General features: G+C 37.8%; 2 protein-coding genes across 10 annotated transcripts in view; one reads left to right on the top strand and one right to left on the bottom strand.

Annotated features, from left to right (window-relative positions):
- Positions 1-11,191, bottom strand: part of LOC129363018 (uncharacterized) — a 57,953-nt gene extending 46,762 nt beyond the window's left edge. For 7 of the 8 annotated variants that reach the window (XR_008606288.1, XR_008606289.1, XR_008606290.1 and 4 more), the window contains exons 1-2: positions 11,103-11,191; positions 4,758-4,822 (exon numbers count right to left, since the gene is read on the bottom strand). The gene's annotated coding sequence lies outside the window, so the exon portion shown is untranslated. The remainder of the gene's footprint in view (positions 1-4,757; positions 4,823-11,102) is intronic. The other variant, XM_055034912.1, reaches the window with a different exon arrangement.
- Positions 1-14,852, top strand: part of LOC129362977 (dedicator of cytokinesis protein 2-like) — a 112,522-nt gene extending 97,670 nt beyond the window's left edge. For both annotated transcript variants that reach the window (XM_055034832.1, XM_055034833.1), the window contains 16 exons: positions 866-956; positions 1,584-1,694; positions 2,216-2,305; positions 3,719-3,823; positions 4,025-4,166; positions 5,743-5,824; positions 5,979-6,063; positions 6,410-6,496; positions 7,285-7,461; positions 8,441-8,524; positions 8,623-8,760; positions 9,833-9,960; positions 12,277-12,481; positions 12,634-12,739; positions 13,285-13,433; positions 13,799-14,852. In XM_055034832.1, the coding sequence (XP_054890807.1) occupies positions 866-956; positions 1,584-1,694; positions 2,216-2,305; positions 3,719-3,823; positions 4,025-4,166; positions 5,743-5,824; positions 5,979-6,063; positions 6,410-6,496; positions 7,285-7,461; positions 8,441-8,524; positions 8,623-8,760; positions 9,833-9,960; positions 12,277-12,481; positions 12,634-12,739; positions 13,285-13,433; positions 13,799-13,861 (1,843 nt within the window). In that variant the 3' untranslated portion in view covers positions 13,862-14,852. The remainder of the gene's footprint in view (positions 1-865; positions 957-1,583; positions 1,695-2,215; positions 2,306-3,718; positions 3,824-4,024; positions 4,167-5,742; positions 5,825-5,978; positions 6,064-6,409; positions 6,497-7,284; positions 7,462-8,440; positions 8,525-8,622; positions 8,761-9,832; positions 9,961-12,276; positions 12,482-12,633; positions 12,740-13,284; positions 13,434-13,798) is intronic.
- Positions 14,853-17,763: the final 2,911 nt, after the last annotated feature.

Here is a 17,763-nt window from a genome sequence, read left to right as displayed (position 1 = left end):
TATAAATGCTTGTTTCATATCCGCTCACTGTTATCTTTATTCCGTGAGCTTTTAGGAAAATATTTACAAACTAATAAGACTAAAGAGGATCTTTTTGGAAGGTAATACAGCACTTCAGACAAAGCAAATAATCAGTGGAAGGAGTAGCTTAGAGTTCTGCAGACTTCCCTTAATTGATGAAATTATGAATGCTGAAATCTGTTATGGGGTCAATACTTTTTCACAATACTATAACTATTGGTATATGGGCTGAGGCAGGAATTTTTTTTTTCTTGAAAATATTCATTTCCACATGCCTTCTGCCCTCGGACCTAATCATTCTTGTTTTCTTTCCTATTTTTTCTCTGGATGAAATAGGAAAAAAAAAAAAGACACGACAGATATGTTTAATAAACAATGAAAAATCTTGCTCTTGTTAACTAAAGCAGAGTTGCTGTTTGTCTTCTACTGTCTGGACCCAAACAAACTACTCAAAATGTTTTTGTCTGTGTTTTTTTTTCTCTTAAAAGCACTTTTTTTTACCTGCAACCCACTCATAATGCACACAATGTTTTACCTCTGGGAGTCCCAGAAACATTTAAATGACCATTTCTATTCAAGTGGCGCATCTTACATTCCGTCACCTCAAGCGTAGAAAAGACTTTGTCATACTTATAAAAAAGATACATTGTGCCTTGTTTACATATGCATACTCTTGAATGACCTTGTGGTTTGCTCATATCATAAGGTTTTGTGTGTGGAGAGTAATGCTGATACCAGCTGTGCACTTTGGCTAATTCTTCATTTGCAGATGTTCATGCTGCCCAACACTGGCATCTAGTGGCGTGATGTTTAAAGTAATTTCTCTGGCTTTGTGCGTGTTTAGGTATCTGTACAAATTACGAGACCTTCACCTGGAGGGCGAAAACTACACAGAGGCTGCCTACACCCTTCTGCTGCACTCCCGGCTGCTCAAGGCAAGCTGCACACACACAAACACAAGAGGATATGTTTTGTTGTGTAATGCTGCACCCGCTGCCTCGCTCGGCTTAATCACTTGTCTGCCTGCAACAAATGAGAGAGTTCTTTACTTGCTGATAAATGGTTGCTACGTCGCTGGCCTCCAAATGATGAAGCCCTGAGGTTAGTTTATGGCTCTGCGTTGGCCACTGCAGCCATATCACTATGGTGATTGATGTAGCGCACTTGCACAGTGATTGTGGTTGTGCGTGAGCAGATGTGTGTTGGACGGTGTTTCACCTCTTTTGTCCCCTAATTATTGTTACGGGACGTTTACAAGCTCACAAAGGGGTCGGAGGATTTTCTTTCTGTGCTGTGCTACTGCATCAAAGTAGAAAAACTCTACAGGGTTTTTTATTTTATTTTATTTATTTATTTATTTTTATGAAACCTAGTTTGCCTGCATGGAAAGTCATTCACATTATTAAAAACTTAAATCATTAAAACATATGATGCAATTTAAAGATTTAGCAGATGTATGTGGATGTTTTGACATTTATCCTGTATATCTCGGTTATATCACAAAAGATTAATTCGATATCATCGTCAAAAGTTGATGGATAATATGTCTCTTTCTGGTCCAGTGGTCTGATGACATGTGTAGCCCCCAGTTTGAGTTTCATGGCTCTCAAACACAACGACAACTCAAAGAAACTCTCTATGACACCATCATTGACTACTTCGACAAGGGCAAGGTTTGTACTGACGCCCATGTATGCAATTTACTATGTATGAATAGTATAAGTTATTATTTCATACTCTTTAAGACTTAAGCAATATGTTTAAAGGTTTCCAATAAGTCACATGTAGAAGTTATTAGGCCTGTTTTTCATAAGAATTATAAACTCTGCTTCTGTATATTAGCAGGCAACAGAAAGTTAGTACTTAGTACTAACTAATTGTACTTAATAAACCTTTACACTTTAGACAAATACACATTGTAATTTAACAACAGCTTAACAATGACTAAGCTCTTTATGTGTTGTCACAATACAGGCTCCTTTGTATTCAAGAAGCTAGTTATGTCTAATTATTCACCCATCATTGTCAGTAGCTTTGCAAATAAATAAGCAAATCTTCAAAAGAAAAAAAAAACAGCATGAAAACTGTTCTTTGCTCTATGACAGAAAAATATAACTTCTCTGAACTGAGTTTATCAGCAGATCGTCTTGAAACCCACTGTTCTGTTTCTGTTCTTTGTCTCTTCGTGTTTTAGATGTGGGAAGAGGCCATCACTCTGTGCAAGGAGCTTGCAGAGCAGTATGAAAATGAGATATTTGACTATGAGCTACTCAGCAAGAGACTGGTAATACATCAAAGCTTTAAACCTCAAATCAGTTGCACAGCAGTCATGATCAATGGTTTGGCTGCTTCTCATATCCCCAGCTGTCTTCTGTTTATTTTCTTTATTGATATTTACAATGTTAAATATGAAGGAAACAGCTTTGAAATAGTAATGGTTAGATTCTCCACAGGGTGTTGCTTGTTCAGACTGTGAATTAAAGTTTTGAGAAACTGAGCCAGCCTCTCAGGTTCATTTAGGTCAAGAATGTCGAAGTCATTTTCATTTTTGGCCACATCAAGATTATTAATGCTCTCAAGGGCAAGTTGGGCCAGAATGGATTGATAAAACTCAAGGACAAACTGTTAAAATATTAATTAATAGCTGTCTCTGCAATATATAATTACTTTTTAACATTAAATAATATTGAATATTTTTTTATCAATCCCTCCCAAATTTTGCTAATTGTTTTTGTGATTTCTTGCAATCAAAATCACAGATTTTGCGGTGCTAATTTTTTTTTTTAAATATTTGCAAATACGTATGACGTTTAAGTCAGACTAAGGTAACTCAGCCTTAGCTGATCCCACCGTCAGTTAGCGTCATTTAAACCAAATGCTTTTGACCATTTCTTTTGGAATATTGTCAAAGATTCAATTTTGTATTTGTGTAAAAAAAATGCAGAAATCTATTGATTTTGCATGAATGTCCACAATCACGGAAATACAAAAAACTGCAGGGATTGAACTATGTCTAGAGGGCCACTTAAACTTATCGGGCTGTCCAGATTTGGGCCACCGACCTTGAGTTTGACACATGTGATTTAGATTGTACAAACGGTGTGGTTTACAGCACATTTGCCAATTACACTAACACCTTTCAGCACCCATGTTGTTCATGTAATAGATTTCACTTTTGATTGGACTCTAAAATTATGACTTTTGCTTTGGAGGTTGTTACTAATTACCATTTCAATCACTATTCTTAACCCTCTTGAAGCTGCATTTAAACCTGCTGTGATAGTATTTTGTGTAACTCCTGTTTCTTATCTCGAATGCACCAGGTCACATCCTAACTTGTAGCTTCTTTCCTCTTGTTCTGTTACTTCCCTCACACTCCATATATCTCACCGCTTCCCAAAGAAAACCGCACATTTTCCAACAATGGAAAAAACGACTCCTTCTCTCCTTGTATGACTGCAGCGTTGGCTCTCTCAGCTGTTGCTGAATTTATGTGGTTATATAAATGACAGACATTGCCCTTGGATAAGGTGCTGGGGTTTTTTCTGCATCTATCACCCTCACAGGTCCAGCATTCTGCTGATGGTAGCTTTGTCATTGGCATGAGCTGATTAAACTGCCCTGACTGCACACATTGCACATCTGAAACTCTCCCCCCGGACACATCCTTGGTTTCTCTCTTTATCTCTCCCTGCAGGAAAAACAAGCCAAGTTCTATGAGAATATTATGAAGATCTTGAGACCTAAGCCAGACTATTTTGCAGTGGGCTTCTATGGACAAGGCTACCCTCCTTTCATCAGGGTTTGTAGTTATATGTCTGGTCCAAATCACTAAAATTAAGGGGTATATCTTCTTTTTTGTGTGTTTTCTAAAAAAGAAGCTGTTAAATAATGTAAATGCTGTAAAAGTGAAATTTAAGTTTGTTAAGTTGTTATAAAGCCTGTTTTTTTTTTTTAACAAAAGTAGCACAAATATCTTTGTGTTATTTTCTTCCTGCTTTAGAACAAGGTGTTTATCCACCGCGGTAAGGAGTATGAGCGCAGAGAGGATTTCCAGAACCAGCTGATGAGCCAGTTTCCCAGCTCTGTGCGCCTTAACACCACCACCATGCCGGGAGATGACATCAAGAACTCTCCACTGCAGTGTATCCTTAAAGAAGCTAATCTGCTTTAATCTTCATAAGTGCATACAAAGCAGGGAATATAAATGGAACAGATCGGCTGCAGCCTTCCAAGACCAATGAACACAGAAATGCACATTTAATGACACACTGCAGCTGTGTGGTACTAATAAACAATTGGGTCACTGAAGGAGCCTGAATCAATATCAGTTGATATTGAATTAGGAATAATCTCTTCATTTTTATGAACCGACATGAATTGGCGGGTTTACAAAAATCTGTAACATGTTGTATTCAAACACAACAAAATTGCCACACCATAATATTCTTTAGTCTTTCTTTAGGTCTCATTCATCAGAAGGGACAGGAAGAAATAATAATAAATGACTTATGTAAATGTACCTAGAACGTTTCCATGTACTGTTATGTTTCTAACAAGAATTAAAGGTGTTGAGTGCATTTATATTTTGCCCCCAATTAAAAACAATTGATTGAAGATTGATTATTTGGTGTAATTTACATTTACCTGTCTATATATATCTAGCAGCATTTTACATTGATAAATTCCTCACTGCAGAATGACTCAAACTAAGTTTTATTTTGTAACCAGCTTACTGTGTATTGCAGACTTCTGCCCAGGTCCCTCTTGAAAATGAGATCCAGATCTCAATGGGGTTTGCCTGGTTAAATAAAGGGAAAAAAAAGTTTAGTGGAAAGGCTTTTTTTTTTGGCCGGATTTAGGACAATCCACCCAAATCTAAAAAATATGGCAAATTTGTATTTCAAGTAATCCATCTTTCCTTCATCTTGAGCCTCACTGTGTACGCTAAAAAACGATTCATGATACTGACACCACCATGTTTCACTGTTGGAATCTGTGTCCCCCCAACACTGAGCCTTTTTGCATTTTCCCCAGGAGAATAGCATTTTTTACATGTTTGCTCTGTCCCCAATCTGCTTTATATTAAACTCTCAACTGGACTGATTATGGCTTTTTTTTTTTTTTTCCCAACAATGACTTCTTTCCTTCTTTAATAAAAGTCCCAATGCAACTCATGGGTGTTTATGAACCAGTCCAAATACTTTAGCAAGATCCATTGTCAAACACAGCACACCGAGGAGTTGGAAAAGTTGAATTGAACTTTTTCTCTCTTTAATATAGGTCTAAATAAACCAGGACAGACTGAGATCCCGTCCCTCAGGTCTCAATCAGAGGTGGTTTAGGAATTGCTTTTAGGTCAGTTTGCCCACCTTCTGCTGAGAAAGCATTTATCTCCCCAAGACTAAGATTTTGAACTTTGAAAATGCAAATATATGTTTTTGTTCCTGAGATATGAGCACACATTTTTCATGCTGTCTTTAGGCTATATGGAGATGTATTGTTTTATATCTGATAAAAAACTGTTTAAAAGAAAATAGATGCATTGAATCTCTTGGTATGAGGTCTGTTACTGACCTGAACACAATTGTTTTTTGCATTCTTATAAATCTCAGCTATAGAGCTCAAATAATATACATTACATAAATCAAGGCGGCAAAAATATAGAAGGACGGTGTGTGTCACATTCAAGGTATTGTTTTCCTGAGCATTTTTAACCAGATATTCAGTGTTTCACTGTGCAGCCAGTCCTGGAGATCCCTCCTCGCCTGAAAAACAAGCCGGTCCCTGACCAGATCATCAAGTCAGTGCTATCTAACAACTCATTTCAATACAAATAAGTGTGCATTTTTGCGAACACTCATATTTCTGACTATAGCAATTTTCTATGTCATTCTCTTATTTTTCATGCTTTTATTTGGTTTCTTATTTTCACCCTGGTCTCTGATTCTCTGTAGCTTCTACAAGTCCAACTATGTGCAGCGTTTCCATTATTCAAGGCCTGTGAGGAAAGGACCTGTGGACCCAAACAATGAATTTGCTGTGAGTTACTCCTTGAAAGTCGATTCATAGCCTCGACCACTGGGACTGTGAAAGGATTTCAAGCGCTGTTGTAAATTTGCATTGTCTTCACTCTAAAAGAAAGACTTCTTTGCTTATTGGATAACAGTTCTATAGCGACTGCAGGCTGCAAAGTACAGAATTAGAGGTACACAATTAGAGGCTGTTTAAATATTCCAGAAGAGCAACTGAGATAATTAGATAAATGGAGGGGGAAGTGTTTAAGAGTTCAGACTGTTTTTACAAAATATAGTAAAGTATTCACAAGGGTCAGAAACTTATTAACAGCTTCTCCTCTTTTTCTCTCCTCTGCTCTGCTGTGTTTCAGTCCATGTGGATCGAACGCACCACTTTCACCACGGTGTATAAGCTGCCCGGGATCCTGCGCTGGTTTGAGGCTACAGATATAAAACATGTGAGTCTGAGGGACATGTGGTTTCACTCTGTGCTTCACTTTAATCATGTTTAAAAGTTACCAATCATGCTTCCTTGAAGGTTAGGATAGATCTGCCTATTTTGGTCAACAGTAAATCCAGCTGACCAAATGTGCTGAAACTTAGCTTGTGTTGCTAGGTGACAGGCTGGGCTCTACTTTGGTTGCCAGGTGAGGCTTTGGACTTGGCTCAGGTTGCTAGGCAACAGCGCAGTGCCAGTCAAATACGACTCAACAACTGGAGGGTTTTGGAAACGACTCATTTTCCAGTGATCAAAAAAGTGTCTAGGCATTTTTTTTGGTAGCACTTCTTTTTAGAAGCAGTAGAAATCCAAGTGGAAGTAGAAAAATATGCAGTGCATGAATTATGCAAAATATCCTTTGCTATATGTTTCTCAAATTACCTTCCTGATTTTTGTGTCACAAACATGGTGGCAACGGACCTCTGTTTTTCCACAACAAGAAACTATTGAACAGTATACAGGTTACATCTCTATTACATCTCTGTACAGGGCAGAAATAGCCAGTTAACCAAAGTATTTTAAATTAAGGACAAATGCAGTTTTGGTCTTTTAAAAATACTGAAGTTGGCCTTCAGTTCAAGGAATGTAAATCAGATGACTACTGCTCTTCCCAAACCCTCACCCCCACAGAGACTACTGTCCCCTACAACTTGCCCCCGGGGCAGTACATTAGAAAAACATACTTTCTTCATTAACAACTTTCATTTGCTGATTTTATTTTCTCTTTCCATCACGGTCTGCTTCCAGACTACTTTGTCTCCACTAGAGAATGCCATAGAAACCATGGAGTCCACCAATGAGAAGATTCTGACCATGATCAACCAGTATCAGGCTGACTGGAGCCTACCCATCAACCCACTCTCCATGTTACTCAATGGGATTGTGGATCCAGCTGTCATGGGAGGCTTTGCTAAATATGAAAAGGTATTTCAAATGCTCACTTTTATCATTTGATCATGAGTTACTTCAGTGGGTATAAGTCTATATGAATTTTAGCCCTTGAGCTTTTTAACATTTTGCTGCTGCTAACATACAAACTGCTGTGTGTTTCTAGATGATTTGATATGACAAACACAGAATAATGCATGATTGTGATGTGAGATCTGACCTGATTGATACTGGAGGGAAAAGAACGCGCTAAGATTTCAGACTCTTAATCCTGAAATCTGGAGGAGACATGCGTTCGGGACAAGATTTTCAGATTTTTATTTGTAAAAACATTAATAATCATGAATTATGTTCCTTCACTACTTTATTACTTTTTACTGGCCAGGCACATAGACTAAATAAATGCATATAATAATTCATTAGATACATTTTAAGTTTATAGTTGTTAATGTAAAAAAATTAATTAGGTAATTAGGTATAAATACTTCAACAAGACAATGTAGAAAATGATTTGGTTTTAATTGCAGTCTGAGAGTCAAGAAAAAATTACAAAAGCAAAATATGAAGCTAGAATGTTTTCTTAAAAGTGACTGAGCTTCAGGAGTTTGGCTGTAGATCAAAGGCAGTACTGACAACAAATTAGTATGTCAACTCTTTACATTGTCCTGACTCTTTAAAAACTATTTAAAGAGTTGCCTCAATCTGTTATGTTGCCCATCGGGTCACTGATTGTTTGTGACGGGTCACAGGAGCTTTAACTCTTCCAACCTGGGCCAGCGGTCTCCAACCTGTGGCTCCTGGGCCACACATGGCCCTTTGGTCCTTCACTGTGGCCCTTATGAAAGAATTTGACAAATTTTGCAGCCGCTAATTTTGTCAAATATGTTTCTTCCTGGATAATAGCTTGTGCTAAAATCAGTACCTTTTAAATTTAAAACCCAACATTTCAATCTGCTATAGGTGACATTTTATGAGATATTCTTTAACCAAATCCGGAATATTTGTTCTCCGTCAGGCATTCTTTACAGAAGAGTACACTCTGCAGCACCCAGAAGATCGAGAGAAACTTCTCCGGCTCAAAGACCTCATCGCATGGCAGGTACTGAGCACATTCAATCAAATATATGGACATCCACCACGTTTGTGGTCTTGGTTCTGTATATGTGTTCTGTTTACATCATAAATTTTCATGTGTAGATCCCGTTGCTCGGTGGAGGAATCTCTCTGCATGGGAAGAGAGTAACAGACGACCTGCGACCTTTCCATGAGCGCATGGAGGACTGTTTCAAACAACTGAAGAAGAAAGTGGAGAAGGAATATGGTGTGAGAGAGTTGGTAAGAGTTAATTAGAAGCAATATAAAGGGAAAAGATGTAAAACTACTACTTGTGAAATCCACAAGTCTGCCCCTGGAAGGCTGGTTGGAAGAGTTGCTGTAGTGGAAATTTATAATGAAGTTGTAAATTAGTCTACTCAGGGAAACTACTATAAAATATTCTTTAAACCTCTTCAGTGGTGCAGTAGTTTAGTTTTGTACTTTTTATATTTCTCTATGGCCAAAATAAAGTTGAAGTGATCTTACTGGATTGAAATATCTGACCTCTATAAGAAATTACATTAATATAGAACAGTTGTCTTGTTTTACTTAGTCACAGTTTTCTGTTATTTAATTTTCAGATTTCACTGTACATTTTGGCATAAAAATTATTCTTGCTTTACACCAAACCCTTCTTGTTGTTCTTATGCCCTGGGATTTAAACCATATGCTCATCTGAACCAATTAGGGCAACATCCAGGAACTGTTGCCCTAATTTTACTATCAGACATTGATGTTTGGAATGGTAGGCCATGGATTGCCTCTCTAATTATTTATCATGTACATAGCTTCGAATGACCCTTTGCTACAGTCCATTGCATCCTCCTCCTCATGTTTTCTTTTTTTTTGGGATTGTGAAAGCCTTGATTTTAAAGTTAAGGTCAGAGTTGGGGTTTCTTTGTCGCAGTTCTAGCTGTTCATAACTTTTTATTAATCTGATTGGAAACATGGCTGTGGAAATTGTCTCATTTGACGGTCACAAGTTCTCAATTTTTTTTTCTCATTTTGTACGATAGAGTGCCAATAATGTGTGTGTTAGAAAATATTATTTCTTATTCTGGGATTTGTTTCATCACACTCCACACTCTGATAAAAAAAATGTATTTAACAGGTTTTGTAAAACTTTCTTACACACCTTTATCAAGAGTGGCAGTAATTTAAAAAGTTTTAAGAAAAATATTTTAAAAAACAATTGAGCCACTATGTGATTTTCTGTTTTCCATAAGAGTGTTTCTTGTGAAGGTGAGCTACCATGAAGGTCCCCCCTTTTATACACAATCAGTACTAAATATATTTCTCTGTGTCTCTGCAGCCAGATCTGGATGAGAGAAAGTCGACTCGTCCTCGCTCAATGCTGCGCTCCTTTCGACAGTCCATCATCTCCATCTCTTCACTGCAGGGATCTGAATGTGGAACCCCAACCAAGGCTCATGCGGACAGGTAGAATAAAAGTGCACAGCTTTTTGACATTTAACCTGTCATCTCAAGCTGCAAAGATGCAATATTTACCAACAAAACAATATTGACATCAACACAGATAAATACGCTGCTAAAAAATATAAAATGAATACTTTTAGGAAGGAAACAAATCAGCTTGCAATGGAAAAATGAATCCATATATTTTTACTGATACAGAGTGGGTAATGTCTAATCAATCCTTAAAGAACTAAATTCAAAGGCAACCCAAAAATCTATTTATTGTACAAACTGATAAAATGATACTCAGTACTTTTTATAACCTCCATATCTCTGACTACATGCTTGCCAAGCACAATTGTATTGCAACAAGGCCTTGTTTCCAGAGCACCGTCCTCCCAATTCTGGACCAGGATGGAACCAGTTTCTGTGTAATCTGCAGAACAACCGGACCTGAACTGAACATGTTATGCCCCAGAGGTTTTCTACTAGATAAAACACAAGCTCTTTTGAAATGCTGCTTATCTACTTAAACACAAGAAATGTACAGTTTGGACAATTTTGCAAAAGTAAAAATCAGATGTTTACTTTGTGGCTCTTGGTTACCAGAAAACGTGCTCATCTCTTAGCAACAGATTATCAACAAATATTATTTTTAAAAAAACTAAGATTTCTTCTGCTTTTTTGAAATACTACTTATCTTATGCAATTGTGAAGTTGGTGAATTTTCCAGAACAGTGAAAATGTTTTTGTTTTGTCATTGAATATGTTATAAAACAAACATTAAACACAAAGGTAAAAATCTGATTTATACTTCATGACAGTTCGTTCCCAGAAAATGCACTTCTCTCTTAGCAACAGATTAACAACAGATATTGTTATTGTTCAAAAAACATAAGATTTCTTCTGCTCTTTTGAAATACTCTTTGTCTTATGCTGTTTCACAAGAATTGTGCAATTGATAAATTTCTCAGAAAAGGGATTTTTTTTTTTTTGTCATTAATGGTGACTATATTATAAAACAGACATTCCTCACTAAAGTAAAAATCTGATTCATACTTCATGGCAGTTCGTTACTAGAAAAAAACACTCATCTCTTAACACCAAATGAATAATAAATAATATTATTGTTTATAAAACATCAGCTCTTTTGAAGTACTGCTTACCTGCTTAGACACTAGAAATTTACAGCTGGGTACATTTTGCAAAATTAAAAATCTAATGTTTACTTTGTGGCACTTGGTTGCCAGGAAACACACTCATCTCTTAGCAACAGTTTAACAACAAATATTATTGTTATTGTTTAAAAAAAACACAAGGTTTTTCCTACTTTCTTGAATTACTGTTTATCTTATGCTACTTACGATTTGTGCAGTTGAATTTTTCAGAAAAGGGACATTTTTTTAATTATTTTAATTTTTATTTTATATATTATGAACATCTATATTCTATATTTTGACCAACAATTAAGTGAATAATTCAAGCGATCTCCTTCCATTAAGGCTGGAGAACTTGACAATCCCAAAAGACATGAAAATGATCTGCCATGTGGTTTCCACACAACCTCCAACATTGTCTTGTGTGTAATTGGCCATTTTTAGTTTTGCTTCAATTTAGGGGTAATGAAGAAACGGATAATGATATTTCAATGTAAATACACTCCATCTGCACGAGCAATCCTGTTACTTACTGGAAGTCTCCATGTGTTTTACCTCCTCAAATCATCACTTATCCCCACTAAACCAGCCATGCTGAATGATAAAACAAGCCTCATAGCCTCCTTCACAGCTCCTGACATCATTTCACATATGTAATTCATGCAAAAGGTGAATCTTCTCTCCTGTGTGAAAACAGAGAGCAGAGGGCTCCCTGGAGGAGTCACCTTCATAAAATCCCAGCAAAGTCCTGCTGGAAGTCATTCTGCAGGGTCTGTTAGAGATCATCCTGGTCCTAATGACAGGTGTGCTCTCCACCTTCCCTAGAGAAACTGCCTGCCTCACAGGCTGTCCTTCATAATTTGTGGGAAACACAGCAAATGTTGTGTAGTTTGACTATCATTGTAACCTCTGTAGAGTCGAGGTTTTGCCTCATGCTGGCAGTAGTATCGAAAACTTCCAACTTGTAAAATCATTCCTGTTGCCAGTTTTAATAACACTAAAGTTACTTATACTGAATAACAATCACCTCTGCTGCTGAGCGGACAAGATCAATATATTCTGAGTGTTGAATGGACTTGAGGCTACAGTCTGAATAAAGCGATCATTTAATTTGTCTTTTGAGCAGTCTGTATTCTAAGATGGTGTTTAATAACTTGCGCCTTCTTTGTGTGCCTTTATTAAGGGACATCCCTGAGTCACCAAATTCCTGGTCCTCCACTCTGCCCCGCTCCAGCGGTAGTGTTAGTGTGATCATAGGCGAGGAGGGCGTGGTGACGGTGGGGGATGCAGAGGTCAGACTGAGGAAGAGCAAGAAGAAGAAGAAAAGAAGCAGCATGATTCTCATCTCAGAGGAGAGAAGTAGGACGAGCACGCTGGACTCCAAACGGGTGAGTGTCATTGGCTGTAGAACAAGAGGACATGCATGTCAGGAGGAGGCGGTGAAAGGAAGAGGGGGAGGCTGAGTGTAAATACTCAAGCCAGAAAATTCAGAGCCTTTGCCGAGCTGCTGTTTGGTTTTCTGATCTCTGTCTCCCTCTAGCTGTCCAAGAAGCAGGAGTTCCGCAGCGACACCAACCTGTGTGAGCCAAACGACGAAAACGTGCCGCTGACCAACGCCAACTCTCGATCCTTGCCAGCCATCACAGGTAACAGAAGCACTGAATCATCGGAGCCTGGGCAGTGATGTCAAAACAGAATGTCATGGCCTGAGAGAAATGTCAGGCTGAAAAAAAAACAAAAGGACATGTCCACTGCTGGCAAGCATGGAAACGTGGCTCTGAAAAACAACACACAGCCAAATGTGAATCAGAAAAAAAAACATAGATGTAATGTTTTAGAGAAATGCACCAATACTGTCCAGTTTCTGTCATTTTATCACTTACATGACCTTGCACTTGTAGTGGTGCATCACAGCACTGTTCACTGATGCTCTGCTGGCTTTTTGCCATGTAGACAAGCTGAGCCAGCACAGGTGGCCATGTTAATACACTAACTGTGATTAGTACTGCTGGCCACAACTGAGCAAACACACTTCTCTAGCAGAAGCAGAGAATCATCAGCAGAACAGCCTCAAGAGCAAAAATGTTTTCCCAAAAGAATTTTACTGAAAAAGAAAAAAAAAACAAAGTAAATGCAGAGGAGTTGTTTTCAAAATAATAAAGCACCGAGTCGTGCTTCTTGTTTTCTGTAGGTCTGTCTTTATCTGTGGCTGGTGGGGGAGAAGAGGTGGATGCAGCCAAAACCAAGAGGGACAGCAAGAACATGTCTGCCTCCGGGACATCTGACCGAACAGCAGACAGACGCTCCAAGGGAGTCATTAACCTGCTCTTCAAGTCCAAGGTAGACAAACATGACAACACGTTGAATCATTCACAGTGACATATTAATTAGACATTTGCAACCCGTAAAAAGCATTTAAGAGTTAAAGAGAAGCTAAATTATTCATTAGCTAAATCAATTGGACAGTGCCTTGCAGTGCAGGACATTATTACTGTCTTCACCCATTTCTTTGAACGCATCATTTGTACTGAGATCCAAACGTACTTTGTATGCATTTACATTTTCAGCTCTCTTAAATCAAAATTATTAAGTAAAAACAAAAAGGTGAAAGATGACCTTCTGTTCATAAGCATTTAATTTGATTGCATTTCACCTCCATTAATGAAAGTTCTATTTACATTAAATTGTCATGCTTGTTTTAACAGAGCTCCAGATCTGAAGATCCAAAGCCCAGTGATCCAACCAAGGACGCTGACAATCATTTCTGAAATGTCCTTCGATAATCTTCTGTTTGCCTTATTCATTTATCTGCACATATTTTGCGACAAGGTTTAAAACCTCCTTCTATATCCAAATTTCCACATCACTCTCAGTCTGCCTATCATTCCCAGCATCTTTGTCACTTAAACGAATTGATTCGAACTGTCTATAAAGGTTTTTTTTATTGGGAGAATTTTTATTCCAGGTAGTTTGAATGACACTTCACAGAAGCTAAATGCCACCTTGCAGCTTTTGAATCAATTAATCTTCTACAAGAACAAGCAAACACAAACCAGCCACCGGATGCTGCTGATTAAATATCTTATACAGGTTTCAGCCCAGTGATGACGGACAGTAATGAGAAAGTGATAATTCAGTAAAGCATAAAGGGTACCATGTCCTCACGTAGGACTCTGAGCTGGAATAATATGGCAAACAGCTTTGATGCACTGATTCAACAAATAAGGAGAGAAAAAAAAGTCAACAGTGAGATTGATCTGCTGTGTTGTTTCTTTCATTCTTTTAAATCCATTTTACTTTTTTTTTATATGTTTGAGGTACTATTTGTGAAACATTTCTTTAAAATAAAGTCAGACTGTTGTACGTTTTGTGTAAACCAATTCAATATGCCGTGACGTTGCGTTCACTTGCAAAAAGTCTTCATACCCCTTGCACTGTTTCCTATTGTCTCATATTACAACCACAAAGTTTAACATAAAGTTTTTTTTCTTTTGCGTTAATTTGGGATTTAATCTGAAAGACCATCCGGGAAGAGCACATGTCTGCAAGGTGGAACGGAAAGGATGGGGAAATCTAAAAACTAAGGCATGCTTTTGCATTCAGCACTGCTGACATAATATTTTGTAGGAATACATCTTTACATGTGTTCCTCCAACAGCATTGTGCATCGACAAATTTTACTATATATTTTTATTTGCCCTAAAGCTCAAGCACAGTGAGATTAGATGAAAAGTAGTTGTGAACATGCATTTTTAAGTCTTTCACGTGTCACTGACATGTTCTCCTTGCCTGACCTTTCGGTTTGGTAATTAGATGATTTGGTATGTCTGTCCTATACTTTTTCCATTTTCCATTGATGGATTAAATAGTGCTCCACCAGTTGTTCAAGGATCCAGATATTGTTTTATAACTCAATCCTCCTTTATATTTCTCCATAACTTTATCCCTGACCTGTCAAACGTTTTAATATTTTTTACTGTTTGCATTTTATTTAGCAGTGTCAAGAGCAGAGTGGTGTGTAAAGAAATGTCAACTACAACATTTTTATAATTAAAATCTCAATAAATTCACCAACATTAGTGGCTATAACATTATGCTTTTACAAAGCATATTTCAAAGAAGTTGAAACCCAAAATTTTTATAATCAAGCACTAACCTCATTATCTACGGGCCTTTTATAGGACTTGTGACCTTAACAATACAGTGAGGGACTTTGTTTTCATTTACTTAAGCTTTCTACCCAGAGGTGAGTATGGTGTCCCTATTTTTTGTGCTAAAACTGTAGCTTGAAACCTTTGCTGTGTAAGGTTGTTTTTAGATTTGTAATTTGTTTCTGTGCTTGTAGATACCACTCCAGGGTTACAGTGAATAATTTACTCTGTGAACAGGACCATTAAAAATGAAACGGCAGCCCAAGATAAGGCCAGTCGGCAAGGACGATGTTGGTGAACCGCACCGCGTCTGAAGAGCTATTTTGGGCCAAAAGAAAAAAAAAACAAAAAACAAGCAACTCACTGGGTGGGGAGCAGATTTATTCCTTTATCCTTTCAAAGAAAAAAAACAATCTGGGAGACACCTGATGGCCCATAGGTTGGTTGTGCAGCTTAAAGTTTGGTACCTGTGGGTCGGTCCTGGCTTATTTTAAATCCGCACAGCTAAACCACTCAAAGCCCTGACAGATAGCGAGCAAATGGAGTGGGAAGGTTATTGGCTCTCATTCTGCCTTCTTAATTGAATTTAGTGACACTTTAGTAAAGACATTTTGCTCATTTGTTGAAAGGAGCGGACAGACAGCTGCGTTAGATGAATATAAATTAGTAGTCTGCATATTCAGACAGGAAGCTAATACCGCCCCTGCTCTGGTAAAGTGACATTAAGTGAGAAAATATAATTTCAGATTAGGATGTTTTAATGACGCATGGATTGGACGGGTATCTCACATTTGCCCTCTGGAGGTTTTATTTCCTCACGGCTCTCTCTTGGCTCTGTACTTCGGAAGTACATGTAGTCAGGAGGTGATTAAGAGCAGTCGAAGCATGGCTTCCCTACCTTATTAATGCTACCATTAGCTGCTTTCACACTGACCACAAGGCTTCGCAACAGCCAATTTAAAGTTGCAGAGTAGCCATTTAAAAGTCTTGCAAAGTCCTGCCCTGTGACTCCCTCGTCTGGAACATGGAGTTTTTGATTAAACCACGACACCAGTCAGTGATTTCACTGCCAACGACATACATCTTACAAAAATGATGGATAGAGTGGCTGGCAAAGTGGAACAAAATGCAGTTTATTCTCATAGGAAATAATGGTGGTGCATTGCTTCAGTGATTGTGACTGATCACCAATGAAATTATTCTGAACTATCTGTGAATTTATGAAAAAACAGCATATACACATATATATGATATGTAAAAAAAAATGTTATGGCAACATGAATAACAACCTTTATATGCAAGTAAAAATTCTTGTTGGCAGGAGATTTCTCAGGTAGCGAATCTATCATATATGCTGTGTTATAAATGTTGCCTCTGTCTTTGACAGGAAGGAAATTATTTCCTCCTGGCTCATGGCTTTTATTCACAAAATGTTTTTGATGCTGTAATTAATAAATGTCATATTTATGGATGGACATGACTGAAAAGCTGAAAACTGATGGATATTCTGCCTTTCTTTCTATGCCTGAGAACAGCTGCAATTAGCCCGAGTCCTGCTGGGTCTTCATCAGAATAAAGAACATTTGATGGCAGAAGAAAAGAGGTAGTAATTTTAATACAAAGATACAAAATTGTATCTGGTAAAATTTCAGCTAGCTTCAAGAAAATTTGAGATTATCCCTTTACTTTCAAGGTTCCGTCATAGTAACCTGAATGAGACCCAAAGCTGTAGTTAAATAATGTATCCATTAGGGGGCAGTAACACATAGCCAAAAAACTTTCAATTATTCCACCCTCCACATGCTGGTGGTTAATGTATGAAGGACAAGATGAAAGTCTCCAAAGGTACCAATAGGTTCTGCACAATGGACTGGTAATATTTGCACATAACAAACATAGATGATCAAACATGCCCTCAAGGTGTGGCGCAAGAGTCTGAGAGGTTAAGAAAGTGGATTTTTTTTCTGTCCAGAAAGTTTGAGTGTTTGTTCACTCTGGAAAGACAAGCTGTCCCTGTGGGAATTAAAGCCTCGGTGAGTTCTGACTTCAACCTGTGATTACAACCACAAAGCAACGTCAGCTACTGCACCATGCCATATTTCAGCACTCATCCCTGACAGGCCAGCATCATTTTCAAGTTTACACACATCTGCTACAATTTATAAGGATAACTTTTCTGTGGAGCTAGTGTATTTATGAAATACTGCTCCACTGCTGACCACTGAACCCTGCAGGTACAAACAACCTTGCAAGTCCTAACAACTTGTAATACCTCTTGAAGTTCCGGCTTAACTTCTGTCTAAAAAAAGAACAAAGGGCACAATGAGCGGTATCCTTTATGTTTTATACATGAAATGCATTGCAGCTTCTGTTTAACAGTCAAAAGGCAAGAATACAGTTAAACTCATGCATAAAGGGCAGTTGTGCTGTTCTTGCAGACTGGCTTTTCTCAGCACTATTTTGAATTAAGCCTCTCTTGTTCTTGCCAAGGTCTTAAAGTTTAATCTAGTGGTCTTTGG

This window comes from Poeciliopsis prolifica, unplaced genomic scaffold (assembly GCF_027474105.1).
Source record: "Poeciliopsis prolifica strain line A6 unplaced genomic scaffold, Auburn_PproV2 SCAFFOLD009, whole genome shotgun sequence".
Classification (NCBI taxonomy): Eukaryota; Metazoa; Chordata; class Actinopteri; order Cyprinodontiformes; family Poeciliidae; genus Poeciliopsis; species Poeciliopsis prolifica.
The sequence above is the reverse complement of the archived record's forward strand: the minus strand, read 5'-3'. Positions and strand labels throughout refer to the sequence as shown.